The 23110-nt window shown below is 43.5% G+C and overlaps 1 protein-coding gene across 7 annotated transcripts in view; it reads right to left on the bottom strand.

Annotated features, from left to right (window-relative positions):
* The window catches only part of dlgap3 (discs, large (Drosophila) homolog-associated protein 3), a 126251-nt gene that overhangs the window by 8361 nt on the left and 94780 nt on the right, over positions 1 to 23110 (bottom strand). For all 7 annotated transcript variants that reach the window (XM_086193192.1, XM_086193199.1, XM_086193195.1 and 4 more), the window contains 6 exons: positions 11208 to 12379; positions 5247 to 5464; positions 4300 to 4402; positions 4010 to 4226; positions 1849 to 2378; positions 371 to 465 (listed from right to left, as the gene is read on the bottom strand). In XM_086193192.1, the coding sequence (XP_086049318.1) occupies positions 371 to 465; positions 1849 to 2378; positions 4010 to 4226; positions 4300 to 4402; positions 5247 to 5464; positions 11208 to 12305 (2261 nt within the window). In that variant the 5' untranslated portion in view covers positions 12306 to 12379. The remainder of the gene's footprint in view (positions 1 to 370; positions 466 to 1848; positions 2379 to 4009; positions 4227 to 4299; positions 4403 to 5246; positions 5465 to 11207; positions 12380 to 23110) is intronic.

Genomic DNA, 23110 nt, shown 5'->3' with positions numbered 1-23110 from the left:
GACATTAACGGCAAAAAACAAGACAGTCCTAGAGCAAAGTGTTACAGAGTTCAAGCTGTGATGTCTGATGAAATGTTAAATGAAATAATAGGATCTAGCTGAGAAATCAACCATATGTGGCTGCACTGTTGGATGCCCAGAGGATGAAGGCTTTTTAAAGAAATTAGGGATTAAAATTATTCACATAAATTACTTTAAGCAGACCAAAAGCTCTTGATGAAGCCACATCTTTTTGCAGCAAAATAAATCAGCAAGTAAACAAAAGTTTGTGCTTCTAATTAAGGGCAGGAGTTAAATGTCACGCGAAGTAAACACTCCCGAGGTTGCACAGAGATTTCAAAACCTTGGTGTTTTGCTGTCTTCACTTTACCTTTTGTCATCCTCCACTTGAACTCCTATAGAGTGAACCTCCGTCAGAGCTTTGCCCTCAGCGTCTGAATCAGACAAAGTCTCGGAGCTGTCAACCTGGGACACAAGAAGCCACACACACACACACACACACACACACACACACACACACACACACACACACATACACACACACATTAACATGAACCTCATTCTTTGCTCTCTATTCAAGCATTAAACAATAAGATCGATACCACTCTGAGGTCTGTACATTATGATTAAGGCTAGGTCTTTCAGCAGTTGTTAGCATAGATTAGCTGCTGGTTATCCACCTACTAGTTGAACAATAAAGGAAGTTTTGGTTTTAGAAAGGTTCTTAGCAAAGAAGTGAATTTGCAAGTTTCAAAAAATGTCGGACCAAAAGAAATTAAACCAGTATAAAATTGTAGGTGACGATGAATATCAAGCAAAAGCTACTGGGGCAACAAGCTAAGCACAGACTGAAAAGAGACTGTAGAAAGTGTCGCATTGGGCCACTGAATAGCTATAGATACACACAAGTAGAAGAACAATCCATTACTGAGCTTTACAAGTATATTTTTAAAATTTGGAGAGAAGCATCTTACCTGCTTCTACTTCTAATTCTTCAGTTTATTGTTTTTGCTAAACTCTTGTGCTGTGTTCCCAGATGGGATGAACAGAAAATAGCAGGCCAGTTGCCTCGGGCAGTAAACCTTTTGGTGGCTAATTATTAATTTTGATCTACTCACTTCAGAGGAGGGGAGCAGTTATTAGAATATAGCCAACCTGTTTTATTGAAACTGCCCAAAATATACAAAAAAATCCCCAAAATTATTAAACCCGGAATAATTTCTGCACAACCGATCAGGAAAAAGTTTAATTCTATATGATTCATGATATGAGAATTAAAAAACGAAAAACAAGTTGTGCATGTACAAAAGAGGTTGACTTTGTGGGAGCAATCTAAGATGTAATTGACGGAGGCTTGAACTGAAGCCCTTCTTGTAGGGTACATAAATCAAGGCAGAGCTCATGGAACATTCTATGCCTGTACAGATTCCACTGGACGTCAGATCTAAAGAATAAACCCGGTTAAGGCTGATTGCCAGTAGTGTGGTTTCTCCCAGGCCACAGACTGAAGGCTCACAGCTGCCACACTACTGCTTAGAATTACAGACCTGTAGGAAGGAAAATTCCTTCACAGGCTTTCACCACAGTGTCATAACTGCATATTGTAGATCAGGAGGCCAAAAGTTTTATTCCCTTCAAAACTGAAAATTAACAATGGGCTGCAGGTCAAAAGCAATCACAAAATGTTTGTCAAAATACCTTTTGACCATGTACCTCTGTCTTTGCCTCTCATTTATTTATTTATTTTTTTGGTGTCTCTAATATGTGTGACTGTGAGTTTGTGTCATGTTTTGTACAAAAATTCAACTCACAAATTCAGCAAATAGTTTCTGCTACAGTTTTATTTACCTGTACGGCGATGGATGGCCTCCACTTCCTGCCTCCACGCCCGTCATCCTGCCCTCCAGCTTTACTCAAAACAATGCTGTTCTGAGGCAGAGACGTCGACTTCCCCAGGCTCCCTCCCATCCTGTTGTCCCTCTCCCTGGCTGGCCTCGGAGGGCCTTCCAGCAGACTGTCAGCTGAGCTGCTGTGCTTGGCCCTCACTCCAACTCCTGGACCCCCTCCATAGGGCACCAGCTCCCGTGAGCCCCTGACCCCGTCCAGGCTCTCTGCCGAGTTACTGTGCTGTCGGTAACGTCCACCGGTGGCGGTGTAGTATCCACCTCTGGAGGAGCGTCCGGAGGGCCCGTCGGAGCAGCCCAGATCCACAGAGTTACTGTGCTGTTTGGGGCGTCCAGAGCCTGCAGCCAATTGTCCACTGCTCTGGAAGTAGGCATCCTGGGTGGACTCGGTGCTGCTTTGGGCTCGCACTGACAGCGAAGACTTGGACATGCGAGGCGGGAGAGGGGGAGGAGCACCTTTGCGATAAGGAAAGACTGAAGTGTAAGAAGAGCAGGAGAGAGGAGGACAGAGGAAAAGTGGGCTGTTAAGAGAAAACAGGCAAAATCTCCACAGGGAGCAGGGGGAGGTGGATACTTACAAAAGGGACAGACTAGAGGGAGAAGGTTCAAGACAGAAGAATGAGGGATATTTTTGACATAAATACAAAGAGAAAAAGGAGAAAACAAACAAAATCATTAGGAAACGATGTGTCAAATCAATAAAGACCCCTTAAAAGTCCCTCTTTTTCTGCAGAAATCAACTGGGTGCAGGGAGCAAAGAGGTTGCAAAGACTGACATTGCAAGTGACAAAAGAAAAGCTCTTCCCTTGAGCTAACTTAACTCTGCTGCTTAAAAAGACATAGCAATTTCCTGAGAGAGATATTAAAATCAGAGGTGCGCCTTTTCTTTTCTGTCTCTTCCCCCACAGCTTTGTTCGGTTTATTTCCATTGAATATAAGCTGAAACTTTGCACTCGAACATCCTAACATATTCTATCCATCCACAGATGTTGGTGAGTCTGTTTGTGATGTCATTTACAGAGACTTTAATAAATCACAAGGGGATTTTTTTTTAGTCATGTGAGGCACTGGATTGGCTCTGCAACCCACAGTAGAAGCACATCAGCAAACACGTGCGCCAACACACACAATCACAAACTAACGCAGATTACAATGTAAAGATCATTTGAGGTTGGAGCACACACACACACACACACACACACACACACACACACACACACACACACACACACACACACACACACAAAGCTGTCATCATATTCATGATTCTGTTCTTATTAATGAGCTGGAGAAATCTGTGACCACACGGGTGGGGGGGGGGGGGGGGAGTAGAGATGAGATGCAGAGGCAAGAGAAAAAGACTGTTTTGTATGTGAATGTTTGTAGCTTGCACTCACACATACATCCATCCATCCATCCATCCATTGTCTTCCACTTATCCTGTTAAAGGCTGCGGGGGGGGGGGGGGGGGCTGGAGCCTATCCCAGCAGCCTTCCGGCAAGAGGTGGGGTTCACCCTGGACAGGTCGCCAGTCCATCACAGGGCCAACACATAGAGACAGACAACCATTCACACTCACAGTCACACCTACAGTCAGTTCAGAGCAGGGGTGGGCAATCATGAGCCACGGAGGGCCGTGTGCATGCAGGTTTTCCTTCCAACCAAACACTTTAAAAGGTGATTCCACTGATTAACACTCTTCTGTGGCTGAAGGTGTGTTAATCAGTGGAATCACCTGTTAAAAAGTGTTTGGTTGGAAGGAAAACCTGCATACACACGGCCCTCCATGGCTCATGATTGCCCACCCCTGGTTTAGAGTATCCAGTTATTGTTATTATTAAAAATATTTGTGTTTTAAGTGCATAAGTGTGCTGAGGTAAGCAGACACAAGCTTTCATAAAGCTCCTTCTCCCCCTGGCCCCTCCTACTGTGTCTCCCACTAAGTCACCACCACACCAAAGACAGCCACATATTACTCTTACACTCAGAGTTGTTTGAGTTAGAGTGAGTCTCTCCCTCTCTCTCTCTCTCTCTCTCTCACGCGCGCACACACACACACACACACACACACACACACACACACACACACACACACACACACTCACCGGCCCCACCCTTGATGCTTCCCTGAGGGCCCGACATCGAGAAGACAGAGAGGCAGTCATCGTCCTGGGAGCAGCCAGCCTGGATGGCGCGGACGTAGCTGTGACTGCGAGTTCGAAACACACCTGGAAGATCCAGAGCCTCCACTGCCTGTGACTCCACCTCCCCAAACATGGTCTCACACACAGACTCAAACTGGCGGTTCAACGTATCACCCAGCTGAAGGCAGAGTGATATCTGGTTTATTCTCAGTTCAACGTTCCACGAAACAAATATGAAAACTTGCTGTTACCTGTGAGCTGGTCAGGGAGCGAGTGTAGCTTCGAGAGCGGGTGTGGGTTTTAGGTGTGGTTCGGCTGTTAGGGTAGGAGTCTGTGCATTGCTTACATGAGTACCTGTGTTCACAAACAGAGTCAGTATTACTGAGAACTCCTTACACATCAACATCAACAGCATTTCTGACATGATGTTATAGCCTTGAGTTGGCACTAGCACTAGCAAACGACATATTTGCTCAGATAAAAAGCCAAAGAACAGACGCAATGTCAAGGGTGAAGCTCTGGTCCCCAAGAGTACAAAGGTACTCACACAATACCATATTATAAATTAAAAAAAAAAAAAAAACATAAATAACATAACATTTTAATTTTTTTAATGGAAATTTAAAGTTATAGTATAGCACTGTCCCTGCCGCACTACGAAGATGTGCCAAACCTGAGGGGTTAAACTGTTTGTCTTTAGCTCCAATTCAAGTGTTTGTGGATTACTGAGCATACTTGATAGTTTGTGAACATACATTTGTGGACAGTTCACCCAGTTTCTTTTGTTGCTGTAGCTGTAAATCATCAGTCAGCATTAGCTTCAAGCTTTGAGGGACAATATAATCACTTTTGGGTGAAGTATCGCCATCTCTGTGCTCTATGGGCAGAGCATCATCAGATACGTTAAGGACGGGAAAAGTGTCATAGACATGACCGGAATGTTTGTCTCTGGCTGCGAAATCACAAAATGCAATGTTCACGGATCATTTCACAAACTTTCTGTCTCTACCCCATGCCAGAACAGTTCAACAGCACCACAAGTTTGAACCACCAAATCACTTCTTTCTAACAGATTAAATAATATCTCAACATAATAACCCTCACATATAGGTGTAGAAGTTACAACCTCATGAACATTGCAGCATGCATGCTTCTTATATTTCTCCTTTAATAATAAACACTGGTCATAGCATGTAACCTCTGATCCATGCTGATTGAGCGTCTGAAGGCGTCCCTCTGAGCGATCAGGGTGGACTTGGGTGATGCTTTTGGGCTGGTGTCCGAATCAACGCTATCATCATCGCCCATGGCCTTGATGTAGCTGCCGCTGCGCATGCGCCTGCAGGGAATCTCCCCTCCACTGTCGGTGGCGCCGCCACCACCACCATATCCTCCTCCCCAGTCCTCTGAAGGGACCTGAGAGAACATCCACACTGTCACAGTTAATAAGCATAACAACAAGCAAGGAGGGCTGATGTGGAAAAATTAGTGAGAGTGCAAGCATGTCAACTGGAAACATGATAATGCTCAGTTTAATCTGTATTTATGGGTTAAATGAGTTAGAAGTAAGTAGGCATTCTTCTTCTACACTGGCTGTTAATGCATACAGTAAGTATCTCATCACAAAGAATAAATCAGTGTTGAGATATTGAAGACGTTTTCACTGCACTCGTGGCAGCTTGTTCCCAATATCTGTTATTGAAGTCAGAACAGAAATATTTTTCATAACTGAAAAAGATTTCCCCTTACCAGCGATTAGTCAGACATACAGTCATGTATGCCTTCACTGTTGGGTTGTAAAGCAAACGACTCGGCATGTTCATGCACACAATTAGAGGACACACTCACACTCACACACACACTCACACACACACATGCATGTCCATGCACACATGAGAGATGATAAGGGACAAAGGGACTTACAGAGAGAGAGAAACTCTGACAGCTGGAGAAACACTGACACAGAAGAAGGAAAACAGCATTTAAGCCAGAAGCTGACAGACGCAGAGAGCAAAGAAACAAACAGAAAGAGAAAGAGAGAGAGGGAGAGAGAGAGAGAGAGAGAGAGAGAGAGAGAGAGAGAGAGAGAGAGAGAGAGAGAGAGGGACAGGTAGTGCAGCGGTGAGGACAGACGGACAGAATTTGAGTGGACAGACAGGAGAGGTACAGGGTGAAGGAACAGGAGACTTAAGAGGGAACGATGGACTGGCAGAGGAATGAATGTCCAAAAGAAAAACACACAGTCAAGACAAAAGGTGACAAGAAGAAATAGAGAACGGAAGCAAACAAAATTCCAATGACAGGCTCCTACCTCAGCATGACTTCTATGGTGGAGTGCATTCATAACATTCACAAATGGTGTTTTTCTTAAGAAGCAGTATTTTGAATAGAATATTTCCTGGGTTACACCATCTACAAAGTAGAGAACTAAAAAAAAACTACCACAGTGGGCGTTCTTCCATTTCCTTACAAAAATTTTATGTTCCTTTCTAATAAATGGGACATTCCTTATGAGGAAGCCTGAGCAAACAGCAGTGTGAACGCCCAGTATAAGATCAGCACAGCCCCTGACTGTGACCACAGTGAGACAAGGTGCACCCTTCACTGTTGCCACACAGCCACAAATCTGTATCATTACAAACTCCTAATGTGATCTTTTACGGGGCTCAGAACATCTGATGTGACTCACTGTTATAATCTCTCATATTCCACGATTTAGCCGCAGAAATGATTCAGCTCTATGATTGCGCCTGCCTGAAATACATCCCTCACAATTACGACTTGATTGGAGGAAATGTCACAACATGCGGGGAACCTGGTCAATAAAAAGGAAACTGAAGGCAGCTAGAACATTTACATGACCAGTTAAGCAGAACAGCAGTTTTAGCTTGTGTAGGGTCGTTTAATTGGACTTCTGTCATCGTCCCAGCGTACATGATACCTCCCCTTGACTGTTCACCTTCCAGGTTAAACACCATATTGGATCCTACAAAACGTGACGCATAACTTGGCAACTACTGTAGGCGTTTGTGTTCATTGGCGAGGCATTTGATGTTTGTCTTAAAACAGACAAGTGTGGCTGAAACACATCATCCTTGTTGTGAGGAATGTGTTAGCAACAAATGTCCAATCCACACAGAATATGATTGGCATTATTGTGGAGTTGTGAATATCAGTCCTAGCACTCTCCTGGTTGCTCTGTTTTGGTCTCCGCCAAGTCTTGCTTTGTTGACCCTATAACTCACTGACAGGCTTTGAAGCTTACTGACAAAAAAACAAAACAAATAAAACCGCAGATCATAGACGAGTCAGTGCTCACGAGACAGCGCCGTAGCCCTGTGCATGAACTCTTCAGTTTTGTGGACACGTAGCAGACTAAATATGCATAATATATTTGTGACAACAGAGCCATGAGAGTCAGTAACAGCTCAACACAACACATTTTTTTTTTTTGGACATCCCTCTGGAAGTGGACTCCTCCCGATCAATGATCTAGTATTGTCTGACCCCCTGGTGACTCTCATTTACATAGTAAACACAACAACACAGAGATTCCTGAGTCAAGATGTAACAATTGGGTCTAAAACCCTTAAAAGCTCCACTGAGCTGAGGTGTATTGCAGTGTTGGACAAAAATTTGCTGTGGATTTGTTACAAGACCTCTAATGTTCCAACGGCATTGGAAGATAACAATGACATTTTAATGTTATGGTCCAATATTCACTTCCATCCATCGTCATCTTCCGCTTATTCCTACACATTAAGGGTCGCGGGGGGGCTGGAGCCGATCCCAGCGTCAACGGGCGAGAGGCAGGGTTCACCCTGGACAGGTCACCAGTCCATCGCAGGGCCAACATAGAGAGATGAACAACCATTCACACTCACAGTCACACCTACGGTCAATTTAGAGTATCAATCAGCCTCGTCCCAAATTGCATGTTTTTGGACTGTGGGAGGAAGCTGGAGTACCAGAGAGAACCCACACAGGAACAGGGAGAACATGCAAACTCCACACAGAAAGATCCCGTGCCCAAGCCGGGACTCAAACCCGGAACCTTCTTGCTGTGAGGCCACAGTGCTGACCACTGCACCACCGTGCAGCCCCCAATATTCACTTGCTTGTTAAATATTTCTTTTAGATAGCAACATTTCCCTCAAGCCCACAGACCCTCCCTGGGCCCTGGGCAACATGTCAGAGAGGACTGAACAGTGCAGAAGCTCAGAGAGTTTCAGAACTTTGGTGGTTATTAATAATAAAAATTGCATGGGATCTCTTGTTGCATGGGAGTTCTTGTTGGTTGACTCCTTTTAGCTGGACCTCCACCCTACCATTTTCTAGGGTTAGAGCCGCTGGATGCTGATAAATAACACAATATATAACGCACAAAGAACAAGAAAAACTTTCCCCTGGAGCACAGCTAAAAGTAATTTTGATTTGGAGATTGATACGGGAAAGGAAGGCTCACCTTTAAGTTCCCAAAGCATGTAAACACTCATATGGTAGAAATCTTGAATTGTTGGGACCGCTCTGTTACTATGTAAATGTGTTTGTGTGGGTCCCACCTGACTCCACTTCTTAAGCAGCATGATGAAGGCTTTAAGCTGCTTGCACTGAAAGACCCCTCGCTCTTTCCTCAACCCGCATGTGACCACATGAAAACACCTACACGCAATCACACACACACACACACACACACACACACACACACACACACACACACACACACACACACACACACACACACACAGTTAAGGCCCCAGGGTTTGGCATCCGGCTGAGTGTGTATTTTTAAGGTCATCACTTAAAAGATGTTTCAGCTTAATCTCTCGCTCCCCCTGGCCTTTCACTATCTCTCATTTTCTCATCCCGCTCTGTCTCTCTCTTTCTTTGCCTCTCGGCTACCATCACCTGCTTTATCGCTTCTCTATTTCTGAGCCTGCATCGCTATCTATGCATCTCTCTACCCTCCTCACTCTATCTTCATCCCTCACTTGCTATTTCCGTCTACATTTCACTCTCTGTATATTGTCATTTTTATCATTCCTTATCTGTCAGACCCAGGCTGAAGGTTAGGGAGAGGGTCAAGTCCTGATATCACACGTCATGATTGCCGTTGACACCATGGGAGAAACCTTCCACGTGGTCCCTCTGCTTCTGACCATAGCAATCAGACCTGAGAACATTTCTATATTTTTGTTCCCTCTATTTTCTATTTTTTCCTGATTTGTTTTGCGCTAAAACTCGACACACTCCCAGTGTGGACTTGTAATGCGTTCTCATCTCACAACCTCAAATAACAGCTACCAACTCATCATCAGGTGAAGCTTTTTCTCTCCCTATGTATTTTATTCCAATGCACAAGGTACTCTTTACTGTCTTGGGCATAGTCCTTGGGGACCATGATTAGTGCCTCAATAATTCCAGTTCACAGTAGTGTGAAAACTCTTTGCCGCTTTTCTGGCCTTGGCATGGTTGGACATAATAATAACAATAATAATACATTTTATTTATAGGCGCCTTTCAGTTGCTCAAGGTCATTGTAGAATGAATAGATCAAATCATACAATGATGCAACCTGGTGGAGAAAAAGGATAAATTCCAGTGGAAGGATGCTGTTGATGAAATAATCATCCTTAGACCAAGTAGAGAACCTGCATTTTTTCATCTGCTCCATAGGACTGAAGACCCTATTCAGCAAAAATGATTAGCAAAATTAGCTCTTATTGATGGCTATGCTGCAGGTTGTTAACTTGTAACCTTTCTGGACGGTGTGTGTCACAGTGTGTACAGGTCATTGATGGTTAAGCCAAGTCAAGCATGCCAGCCGGGGAGTGGAGACAATCATGCTTCAAAATGGTACAAAACAAGCGCAAAAAGCGTGAGTGCACCTTTCAGTTAGCTTTGACGTAAATCTAGTTGCTGGGAGAAGCGCATGTGGCGCTCTGAGGTGTTTCCAGGCCAGAGGGACTGTACATCACGCTGGCCTGGAAACACCTCAGAATCCCCCAGTCAGAGCTGGTTGATGTGGCCAGGGACAGAAAATGTGGGGTTCCCTGCTGGAGCTGCTACCTCCATAAATTGATTTCATTGTGGTTGAAGCTGAATGTTTGAATGAATGAATGAATGGATGAATGAATTGATGGATGGATGGATGGTAAACCTATTTGTGTGTATACCGGATGCTTACTCTGCATTTGATGGGAATCTACAATGTGAAAGTCTGCATATGGAGTGGATTGTGTGGTTTGTTGGTTTTAGCATGTATGTTTGATCTCAGTCGAAAGTGGTCAGTGTTCTGGATGTTTTTCTTTTCATTTTGGAGGGCAGTCAAAATGTGCTATTTGTCTTGAGGTCTGTCTGAGTGTCGCTGGCTGCTCCGTGGCTCACCCTCACAAAGCAGGTGACACATGGCGATATGAGAAAAGCTACAGTGCTGAAGTCCATTTTATGTCCTCAGGTATGAAGGTAATGGTAGCCTAAGGTACTGAGGCAAATTGTGTGGGGTTTGTCCTTTGAAAGCAGGAATACACACACACACACACACACACACACACACACACACACACACACACACACACACACACACACACACACACACACACACCCCGGCTCTCTCTGTTTCTTCTATCAGCAGGCCTCAGCTGTGTCTAAAGGATGAGAGTTGGAAAAACACCAGAGACTCCTGTGGCTACCTGCTGTTTCCGTAGAAACACAGCCTTCGTGGCAGTTCTACCTCAGCACAGCCAGAGATTTGTCACTGTGTGTGTGTGTGTGTGTGTGTGTGTGTGTGTGTGTGTGTGTGTGAGTGTGTGCGTTGCGCTCTCCCAGCTGCCTTTGTTGGTGCACTGTATCTTTTCATTTTTGTGGTTCATCTTTTTAGAATTTATGCCACAAAATGAGTGACGACTGTATGAGTTGGGTTGGGAGAATGATTGAATCTGGGATACAGACTGTTCTTGGACTCACAGAAGCAGTCCATGAGCTCTCTCGGGTGATGTTAAGATACTTACAGAGGCACTTTTTATGTAAGAACTGTTTGTTTGCATACTAAGTGGAACAACATCATTATATATGGAATCATTGATCATGGAATCAGGAGTCTTGCAGCTACATATAGAAACCTGGCCAGAGTCTAATTACAGCACATGGACACACCCACCTGCAGGTAGTGGAAGGTTCTCTCCTTCAGCTTGCTCTCAATGGGTACCAGGGCTTTGTCATATCCTCCTCCTCCTCCCCTGGAAGGGTACACCTCCCTGGCTTGACTGACTGTCATGGATGACCAAGTGCTTCTCTTCAGGGAGTGGCCAGGGTGACCATGGTGTCCTGGTCCGTCACTCCCTGCCAGCGCAATAGTGGTACAGGCTATGCACTCCCCAGGCCCTGGCCCCCCACCCCGGTCTTTGGGCTTTTTCATGGTGAGCTCTTGGATGGCTGCATCCAGACTCTCATGTCCACTGGGATACCCTCGTCTGCCCCCTCCCACTAGGAAGCTGCTGTCGCTGTCCAGATTGTCATCAGAGCTCCACCAGCCCGCTGTCCTGCTGCGGTGGCGTCTCCCTGACTCGTGCCGCGAGTCTCCGCTCTTACTACGCTCTCTAGACTTGCTCCTCCTGGTTGAGCGAGACTGATGCCCAGAGTAGTGCCCTCCACCATCTTCTCCTCCACTCCTGTGGCCTCCTCCTCCTCTCTCACCACGATACTCTCCTCCTCCTCTAGTGCCATTGTACTCCCTTTTGGATGGTGCCTCCAGGGAATGGGACTTGGCAAAGAGGCGCTGTACTGAGTTGACCAGATGGCGGATACGCGAGGGGCTTTCGCTGCGCTGCTCAGCACCCCCGCTAGCAGTGCGTTGATATTGCAGTGTGTGGAAGCCGTCAGGATGGAAGGGTACCTGCTTCTCGAACTGATCCATCAGGTTTGGGGGAATGCGGTGCATCTTTCCCCCGTGACCTGATGACAGGCACTCTTCACAAGAGTCAAATGACTGAAGAGGTGGGTGCTGGCTGGGGTGGGAGCGTGGGAAGGTGCCCCCACCTGAGTGGCTGTGAGAGTGGGAGTGGGAGTGGGAATGGTGCCTCTCCAGCGCCAGAGCCTCAGCTGGACCTCCTGGAGGATAATAATGACCATCGCTGTGACCCTGGTAGTAGTCTCTGCCCAGGCCATCACAGTCCTCTGGCGTGCAATGGCAGGGGCCTCCTCCGCCACCACCGGAGGAATGCTGAGACATGCTACGGCTGACATGGTACCCTTTCATATGCGCCGGGGCGTGGTGGGCCGTCCGGGCAGAAAGGGGGCGCTGTGGGCGTGACAGGGCTGCACTGGTCTCACCTGGAGGAACAGAAGGAAAAACAATTTCAGTTTTGCAGCAAAGGTTTAAACACCAAACAATATTTAATGCAATCAGTAAAATTTTAGTATCATTTCACAACAGCAGGATGTGATGAACCATTGTTGTTCTCTGATACCTCTACAGTGGTGGCTGCAAAAATATCCACCTTACTCACCTGGCAAATACCACAAAAATTAGATTTGTAGTACAGCTGTATTATGCAAGAACGATTCCCTTAAAAAATAATATTTAGAATGATACAGGTATAAATGACTTGATATTTTTGTGCGAGACACCTTGGTAGGAGATGTGATGAAGTGCAATTCATAAAATTAATCATATAAAAAGAAATAGACTTTGCAGATTGATGTGGAGATTATTTGCTGTTTTCTATCAAGTGGCCCGGTAAATTGAAAGTGAAAACAATGTTTTTCTTTTTCTGATTAACATTTTTATTGATGTTGCACTTCATTTTTTACTAAACCAAAAAACAAATGGCACGACAAAGAGTGCTCATCCGGCAGGCTGCAATAAGCAGGACGAGTCTTCCTCTCATTTGTCTCAAAGACTGCTAGGCAGATAAATCAAGATTATTAGCCTTTTCTCTGTCGATCTCTCCCTCAGTTTCTTGCTTGTCCATGTTGCACCTCCTGATCTTCACACCCTCCCTTTCCCATTTACGGTATTGTTATATTCATCAGCCTTGTACTCCTTGTCGTAGCTTTGCTTGTCCTCCATGTGCGCCCACGGGGAGTCTGTGAATTCACATGATTTGCAGTTGCGTGTTTATCAGTCAAGTGCATCCTGATGCAGAGGAGATAGGGAGCGAGCATATTTTTAAAAAATCCCATCAATTACATTTACTGTTTAAAAACAGAATATCCAGTTAACCAGGAGGAAAACAACCTTTGCTTCCAAAGAATGAAAGTACTGAAACAGATGAGCTCTTTTCCAAAAATACAACAAACCACCCCCCCCCCCCCCCCACACACACACACACAAATGCAGGAAATGAAATCGGTCCACCTCACCATGTTGCAGTAAGAATGTGGTACAATGTAAACCTTATCTCCCACACACTTGGATGTTGTAAGTAAAAGCAAACAGAATGGAAAGAGGATAAAGCTCTTGTGTCTTGTCACCACATGGTTAACAACTGCGATTACGTTCCAAATGTGGTAATCATGAATTTTATTGGACTGGCATTAATTGCTGCTGCTGTAATCGCATCCATTAAACACTTTCTCCTCCAACTCTATAATAAATCTCACGCACAGAGCTTGTGTATGACGCATCCAGTCATTTCTAGATTTGATTAAATGGAGATGAAATTACTCGATAAAAGCCAGAATCGAGCCGCTCAGCAGGATGGGACCCCCAGAGCTCCTGCGAGTCTATGTGCACTCGTGTTTGCCGGCTTTCACACAGAGATGAGAGATAGGGGACAGATGCTGGGATAATCATTAAATAGAGCATGGCCTGTTTGCCTTGATTGGCTGAATGAGAGCTGCCACCCATGAGGCTCACCCATATCTGGCCGTGTCATTGGTGTAGCCGTGACGACGGCCCTCTCCAAGTCAGCATCCTACCGTGGACAGATTTCAGACAGCCGTGTCACAGGGCCGCCTCTCATCGACTCTAGTTTTGTTATCATTAACCTGACTTCTGTTTTTTTTTTCTCTCTCTCTCTCTCTCTCTCTCTCTCTCTCTCAGGTTTGTTCTCAAAAAGAAAAATCACAAATATTCTAAGCCCCCTACCAAAAAAAACTGCCTGTACATGTGCATGCATGTGCAAATTATGCTTTTCTTACTGCTAATCCTACAATGGCTGTTTCATAATGATAACACAACTATTAAAATCTTTCTATCACAGTGTAACAGAGAAGCGAAAGTCTCCCACATTTGATAGTAGGAGACATGCAAATAGAGCCTTTTGTTTGGATATTCAACCAATAATTGCCATTTTTGGGTGGTGTTTGCAGTTTAATTAATACTGGCAGGATCTCTGCATGAAAGTGTGCTTCCATTACTGGGTGCTCAAGAGCTTTATTTTTTTTTCCAATATAAGAGCCTCAGAACAGACTCTGATTACTAGAACTTAGGTTTAGGCATATAGAGTGAGGAGGGGGAATGCAGAAAGAACAAACATAAAAATAAATGTTTTTGATGGAAGATTTTGGCTTATTTTTCTTCAGTATCCCGTGGTGTAACTGTGTACATTGCTGGTGAAATGAGAAAACCCATTTGTTTATCAAAGCGATAATGCATCATTTCTGTCTTCTTGTTATGGCAGATAATTAGCAACTGTTGCAGCTGTAAAATAGCGGCTAAATTGTTTAGATCATCACACAACCACTGCTAAAGGACTTGTTTCCTGATCAGAATTGGATTAATTTGGTACGATAACATCTAGAGGGTCTATAAGAGCTGCGGGATTACATTGTCTGACCACATTTAAGTTAGCAGAGGGCTAACCGGAAATAACCAGTGGCCTGCATCCTTCCAACAGTGTCCCAACAAACATAAACTACATCTGGTGTGAAATTCAGAGAATTACCTGGCAGTGATGAACTTAATGTTGGGTGAGGGCTTGAATATAAGGAACGTTCATTTATTCCAAAATATGATGCACTACATGGGTCATACATTTTCAATGAGGAATATGATTTTCTGAATTCTTCTGAGGAAATAGGACCTCTTTGTTTGATACATATATCATAATATATGAGTGCTACAAGCCAATTACTTTAATACATTTTACAACATGTATTGAGTGGATCATTAAATAATAACTAGAAAAACCCGACGTTAATGTCTCATTACTTCACCGAAACCCTTAGTGAGACATTTTTTTGCAGTGTGTGTGTGTCACTGTTTATGAACAGACAGCGAAGTGAGCATCGTCGTTCTGCCTGGGGGAGTAAATCTAATCATGTTTTCTTCATTAGGGAGTCTTTGGCTTTGGAGCAGGCTGCTGGCTACAAGAGCTGTCAATCAAGGTGACACACATATGCATGGATGTGTGGCCGCACACATGCTAAAACACACACGAACACACACACGCGCACTGAGGTAGGAAAGGTGCAGCTGAACATAGGGCCTGTCTCTATCCATCTCTCCACGTCTCCTTCAGTCTCTTCTCCTGACCTACTTCTATCCATCCACCAGTCACGCCTCTCCCTTGCAACACACGTCTACTTTCTGTTTTCTCTTTTTTCAGTCCGTCTGGTTCTCTGCCTATCAGCGTTTCTCTGTGTTGAGATAATTACAAAGTTTGTTTCTATTTCTTGACAACTAATGGTCTCTCTATGTCCATCTGTGCTCTCAGTGTAAATGATAGGAAGATTACAGTAGTATGTACAAATTGGGTTCAATGTGATGCCCCATGACACTGAAGGCACAAGTTCCACTGTACTAGTGCATCCAGTGTGCCCTACATCTGGCCCAATGTCAGCCGATGTTGGCACCAGCCCCACCTACTGAAGGGCGAGCAGTGTAGCAAATGGATGGATGGATGGATGCACATTTGCATTCGTCTTTGAGAGCAGAAATATTCAGTAGCTGCTCAGTAGGGAGTTGGAGCAACATCATGCTGTCATTGTTTAACACTGCTTGGCATCAAGCTGATTGTTACGGAGGCTGTAGTCTGGAGCGCTTTCATTTTAAATATTCATGCCATCACTGCCAGCTGCTCTGACCCACTTTGCTAACAGCTGAGTCTGCCCTCTCTCTGCTGGCTCTGGGAGTTTTGGGTCAAAGGGTGGTTCACAACAGTACTGCACTTATAAATGTTTTTTTTTATTTTTATTTTTTCCTCCACGAATTACACAGAAGAAGGATTTATATGTGGTCCCCTTTTTTTGTACAGAGAACCCCCTGTGCTGCCACTATAAGACCCCTCATTATGCTGCCTTTGCTTGTTTACACTCAACCCATCAACCCAGCGTAGGCCCAGTAAGAGCAATTGGACAGCTCAAAGCAAAGCACAATCCAGGACACATATGAGAAAGAGAATGATAAAGAAGAAGTTACTGATCCAAGAAGCTACTGTTTCAACATCATAATAGTAGGAGGAGGATTGCTAAGCTATGGCTGTGCCGCATACATGTGTATGACTGGATGCGGCGTGTCAGCTCATAGCTACAGCTACAAGTTGGCTAGTGAATAAGAAGTTGCTGAACCCGATAACGATGAAAGTCATCATTTATAAATAATAAGGCGGCAATAAGTTTATTATTCATGGAAATGAGCTTGTTCACATTCCCTTTACCAGTTACATAATTGTCTCTGACTGATAAATCTCTTTTATCATTCTTATATTTATGAGGAACATCACTAGCAGCGTGTTAGCTTAGCATAAAGAGTGGGAACAGGTCAAAACAACTAGCAAGGCTGCCAATAGTAGCATCTCACTTGATGTTAGCCAGAGGTTAGCTTAGTGCAAAGTGGGAAAACAGGTCAAAGCATCTGAACAACTTTTTTAAAACAACGCACCTACAACCACCTCTACAGCAAAACGGTTGTCACGTTAGGTTTGTTAAGTATGTTCAAAGCTACAATAAAATGATACGGTGTTGGTTTACAGGGGGTTTATGTACCTCACAACACTTCAGTCAGTGATAAAGTAGCACCTTAAAGTGGTAATTTATTTGAAAAATATAATTTGTTCATTGATTACTCAAAGTGGAAGTCTAGAATTCATGAAGACTTTTTTCCCTTCTCTAGGAATACTTTCTCGATGACTACGCTATTGAGAACATTGAACCCGCACCCTTTGCTGACAGCTTCTGTAGACTGAGGTTTAACAAAGCCTAAACATATAAAAAAAAAAGCTTGTTCATTGGCCTGCTTCTGCTAGCCAAAATGAAAACGTGCCACGTAAAGATCTGGAATCTGGCCAATAAAGCTGGGAAATGGGATTTAGTTTGAATGCACGAGTTAAGTTCAGACATAAGCACAGGGTCCTACCTGTGCTTTGCAGTGTAGAACTGGGAGTGCTTTGCTGGTAGTTTGTTCTTTTTAAGCATACAACTGGATCAGGAAGACAAGGATTATACTGGTCAATGCATGTGAGAGCAAGTAAACTGACGTTTTGTAAAGTTCTGCTGTTGTGAATCTTTGGTCTCCATTTGCTTCCGTAAAACAATGTGGCGAGTGGTTTCTGAAATGACCAAAAAGTCTTGCAGGGAACAAAACAAAAACTTTATGAATTCAAGAAACTGATAAAAAAAGATAGCTGAAGTGACTGAAGTGTCACTTTAACATCTGTAATAAGTAACACAACTATTCTTTTATATCATGAGTAACATTGTGTCTTTGTATGGTTTTGTGCTTTTTTTTTTTTTTTGCCGCAAGACAGTAATAGTGGCTATAGCAGACAATCATTTGGCCACTGTTTTGGCTTCCATTGAAACGGGCTAATGCTGCTATTGTGTGCCAGAATACTGGCTTTGTTTGACTGCACATACAATGAACCAGGCTACTGCGTGTTGACGGGCTGATATGTCAACTCATTTAAGAATATGAGAAGGTGAACCGCTTAACCCCCCCCCCCCACACCACACACACACACACACACGCACACACACATTGACGATATAGAATAGTAGTTGAACAATGGGAAAGTTTTCATTAGTCTGGTATCTATCCTTACATGCCAGCGCGGTATAGACTTCAAATATGCCATTAACTGAGCACTCATAATGCAGAGTGAGGCAGACAATAGTGAAATGTATAAATATGGGAATGGAAATAATAGAGGATTGGCTCAGCTGTGTGTTGGCATGTGCGTCCTTCTTTGCCAGCCAGAGAGACATGCATGCTGGGAAACTGGCAAAAAGACTGATTTGTATTTAATCTGTAGCCATGAATGATAGATTTTTATTTCTCTCTCTCTCTCTCTCTCTCTCTCTCTCATACACACACATACCACATACTCTTCTTGCTGCCAGGCTACTGCCATAGCAAACCCATCAAGATCCAGAGAGAATCCAGGATAATGGGAAATATGAAGCATTTCAAGGGTAACCCGTGGAAGAGCAGTAAAATATGTTCTGTGTCAGCTTTGTGCACATAGAGGAGGAGGTTGACAGAGAACGAAGAGTAAAGAAATGTGTTGGAAAGACTAAAAAATAATGACCTCAGATTTTAAAAAATGCAAGGCTGCTGGCCCGGTAAATGCTTTTATATCTATTTTAGATGAAGACATTGTAGCTGGGGACTTTCAACTGGCAGGAGCTAATGTAGAATCATAGCAGAGCAGGTAGGTCCATGGCACTTGTGCACTCGCGCATGTTCACTCTATTGCACACGCCGGACATGAAAATAGGTGTCAGCGAAGGGGGCTGACAATTGACTGTTGCCTGTTGCCTGGAACACCTCGGAGAGGTGAAGAGGAGTGAGAACGATCGCAGGAAAGACAAAGAGAGGAAGAGAGAGGACAATGTGTGTGTAGGAGAGAGATGATGGCTACAGCACATGGGAAATATGCTACCATCATAAGGGCAAAATTAAAGAGTGCCTGGGGGGCAATTTCTCCATCTTGCTCGCCCAGTCTCCCCCTCCTCTTGCCCTGTTTTTCCATCTCTCATCCAGCTTGCACAACCTTCCATTTTCTTCTCCAGTCTCCCCTTTGTTAACATTCACTGCTCTTACAACAGTTCCGCTTTTTGACATTTGGCAGGACATAGCAGATGAACAATTATGACCCTTTTCCATGACATGCAGGGTCAGCTCAACAGTTTTGAACCATACTTTTCAAACAAGTAATTCTTGGAGGTGGCTAGGTCAGATCTCACTGTACTGTGTTAGACAATGGAGGTCATTGGGAATTTAGGTATACTCATGTACAGTTTTCTGTTGTAGTCCTAGTAATATTTGTTGTAAAAACATGCAGTCATCACGGGGGAAATCACTGCACCACACATAATTACTATATAATTTGTATTATTATCATCTCACTCACCAGACTGCCGGATTAAGCCTGCGAATCCACACCATCGCTGCTGCATCACCAGCCCACCAGGGACAAACAATTTCACTCAAATGTGGCTTTGCCGTTGCTTTCACCCCGCGGCTCATCTGCTGCAAGGCTGCATTGTCACATGCACTGATTCTTTTTGAAAGAAACAGCAGCCCTATCGAAACAGCACCACTACAGAGATGGTTTCAGATTCAGAATCAGAAAACTTTATTTATCCCTGTGGGGGAGGGGGGGGGGGGGGGGGGGAATAAAGGGTGCAACTTAATCATTCAGCGACAAACCATATTGGGCCATAACGGTCCAGGCAAAAACACACATTCAAGATACCTGTAACCACAATCTCTGCCAAAGGACAAGATTAGTTTATTTTAAAATGATTGAGCAACGGGGTTTTTCTTCACAAAAAATAAAACAAAATAAATAAACAACTCAAAAGAGTCTTTGGAATGATGCAATTCGCATTATCTATTTGTGTGTAAAAAAAACAACAACAACATATTAGTAATTTAAGCAACATGCATGGAAAGGATTGTTAAATGATATGAAGATAATCCATAATGCGTGTGTCTCAGTGTCTGACAAGAGTATAAATGGCTCCAGGTCGATTTGTATTGATCCTGCCTAGTATCCATTATAGCAGATAAAGTGTCTTGAAGGAAAACCCATTTCAGTCGTATCCTTTGAGGAAAATATTCCTTTGCAGCCCAAGATTATTCATAAACAAATGTTTTATGGATACAGAAGTACCTCCTTTTTCCTTCATTGGAAAGTCTGTACGTCAGAATGTTTGCTTCTGACTGGGACTTCATGTGATGGGAAATAAAAGCGAGCTGCCTGCTTGTACCAGCTCCCTCTCCACCCCCGAGTGGACATCGCTGAAGATGCTAGATGCTGGGTGGGGGTGGGGTGAACACAGATCAAAGCTGATGATAGAAGAGAGTAACAGGCTCTTTCCTAGAGTCACTCATTAGAAATTCAGCCTAAACCTTCATTTATTCACTCTGGCTGTTATTTAGACCCCCTCCTGCTTCATGACTCACTTTTCTTTATCTTCTTTCTCCCATCTTCCTTTTGATGTCCTCTCTCTCTTAACCTTCTCTGTTTCTTTTCCACCATTCCAGCCTCCAATTCAGTCTATTTCCATCTTTCTTCCGCTCTCATTTGCTTCGTCTTTCCTCAGCTCTTTATTATTGTATCACAGAATGGACAAACAAATAACACACGATTATACATAGAATTGAATTAAAAATTACAATTGAATACATCAGAAATTGTCATTTATGATCGGATATCAGTCCTTGTTTATCCTTTCAAAGAATTGCTTTGAATCATCCACTTCTTCCATTTCAATCCCTCATTTCCACTCTCCGACACTTTCTGAAAGTGTAGCTTCTTTCTTTCTGTCACTTCAGTTGGTCGTGTTGTGTTTTATTTACAAAGTCTCCTGACAGAAAATCAAAGGTAAGAGCCACAGCTCAGAGAAGTCCCACAAACACACACACACACACACGCGCACGCACACATACACACACACACACACACGCACGCGCACGCACACACACACACAGTAGCTCAGTGTTTTCCCACTGTCAATAATCTTCAATCACATCTTTTATCCAAAATAGAAACATCTACACACACTAAAGAGAAAGCACAAGTAATCTCTCTTATTTAATTACGTCACCTCACCGCAGCTTTACTTATTTTCAGTTTACTGTACTGTTTCCACTGTGGAATTGAAACAGAACCATGCACTTTATCTCAATGATACCAGTGATTTTCTGTTTCCTCTCTTATAGTTGTACCTGTAGGAGAGTGAAAGCAATCAATCCCTTCTGCTGCTTCTCCACATTATAGGCTTTTATTTTGTCAATCAGTTTTACTTGGAAGGGGCCCCCAATCAATCGATTAAGGTGTGCATGTGGGATTCCATTCATATGCCTTTTTACATGAGCACAGATCATCTAAGCATGTGTCTACCGTGTGGTATACTTAAAACTTAAAGTTGTGTCATAAAGCAGTTTGACATGTTGCAAAGTGCTGCAAAAAAAAAATCCAGACAGACTTCCTGAATGTGTATGTGAGTCTACGATGGTCCATCCATTCCAATAATCCATCGCATCGATAACAACAAATAGGAGTGCTGAAGGCTTTTGGTTGGTTGGTTGGTTTTTCTTGAGGTTTTTGAGTTAAAAAGAAGAAAAAAAATCAACAAAATATTGACTCTCTTTTTTTAAATTTTCAACAGGAACTAAAATGCATTTCATCAATGCAACCAAGATCAGAATAATCAACATGACTCGATGTGATGATTGCTGAAAATGCTGTTCACATGGTAGCATCTTATTCATTCAACTATTGTCTTCATCAAGTTAACATCCAGATGTTGCTCTCCATCTAACCAGATACTTGTTCATCAACAGTAGTAGAAAATCAATTTTATATGAAAAAACATTATTTGTAATTTAAAAAAAATAATTTTACAGTTATATAACACATCGCAAGGAGAAAATCTGGCCTGCCGAACGAGTAATAACGTGTTAACTGAAGAACAACTATTAAACTGGCATGGCAGTAACAGGACACAATTAAAATGAGGAAACAAAAAAGGAAAGAAAAGATCAAACTTGGGCTTTTTTGGTGAGACTTATTTGACAGCTGCTGTTTCCAAGGTCAAGAATTACTTTTAACTTTTAACCCAAGTCCTTAAAATGCCAGTGGAAAAAAAAAAGGAAAATTGAAAATCTGTAATTCTGTCACAACTTCCTCTGCTGAGAAAGATCGTGAGATAGAGCAGCTACTTAATAACTTAGTGGTTCTGTCAAACATGCTCTCAAGGTTAAAAATGAATTTTGAATATGAAAAAAGGAGAAACTCCGGACTCACTGTTTGATTGACAGGTGATGACAAGCGAAGTGAAATCACAGCAGGACGCACTCAAAGACAAATCAGGCGGAGATGAACTTCACATCGCGCCACTGATTGCTCTAATTGAATTCACAAGTTAGCAGTTTGTAGGGAGACTCCCAGCACGTGTCCCCTTGAACACTCCTCTAAAAACATCGCGCACAGGCCTTCGATGTAGCTGTGTCACGCATGCAAATCAAACACACCGGCAGTGAGACGGACACACACGCTCACACTTAAAAACCAGCTGACTCTTGTGTTGCTAGGTTACTTGGTGAACTAGGTTACCACATGTGGAACATATTTGCATACATCTCACATGGGTGTACATACACACCATGAAAGAGAGAGGGAGAGAACCAGGGAGAGTGTATGGCTGCCCGCTGGGATCTGTGATGGCGATCGGCCTCAAGTTCTCTCCCGAGGGTTCAGTGGTGTGGAAATGCAGCAAGATCGGGAAGTAGTTGTGCGTCTTTTGTTGAATATGCTTCAAACATAAATGTAAGCATGTTTGAAATGCAAATAAACATGCAAAATGTATATGAGGATCTGCATAGTGTGTGTATCTGTGTGTGAGGGGTGCTTTGATGTAGGACAAAGCCAGTAAAGGTCCTTTCCCTTCCTTTCCCTTCTCATAATATTCCTCCAGTCACATTTTCCCCCCACATAATGTCTCTCTCTTCACCTGCTTGCAACTCCTTAATAGAGCATATTAATATCAATGCTATAAGTGCAGTGTGCTGTCTGAAGGAGTCTAACGTTGAACAGGTGGCTTCATGACACTTAATCTCATTTAGGCGCAAAAGAAATAGTTTAGTAGCCATCGTGGCTGAACCACAAG

This window comes from Aulostomus chinensis, chromosome 22 (genome assembly GCF_037954235.1).
Source record: "Aulostomus chinensis isolate RoL2024-O1b breed Wild chromosome 22, RoL_Achi_v1.0, whole genome shotgun sequence".
Lineage (NCBI taxonomy): Eukaryota > Metazoa > Chordata > Actinopteri > Syngnathiformes > Aulostomidae > Aulostomus > Aulostomus chinensis.
Note: the sequence above shows the minus strand (reverse complement) of the source record. Positions and strands in the feature narration are given on the sequence as shown.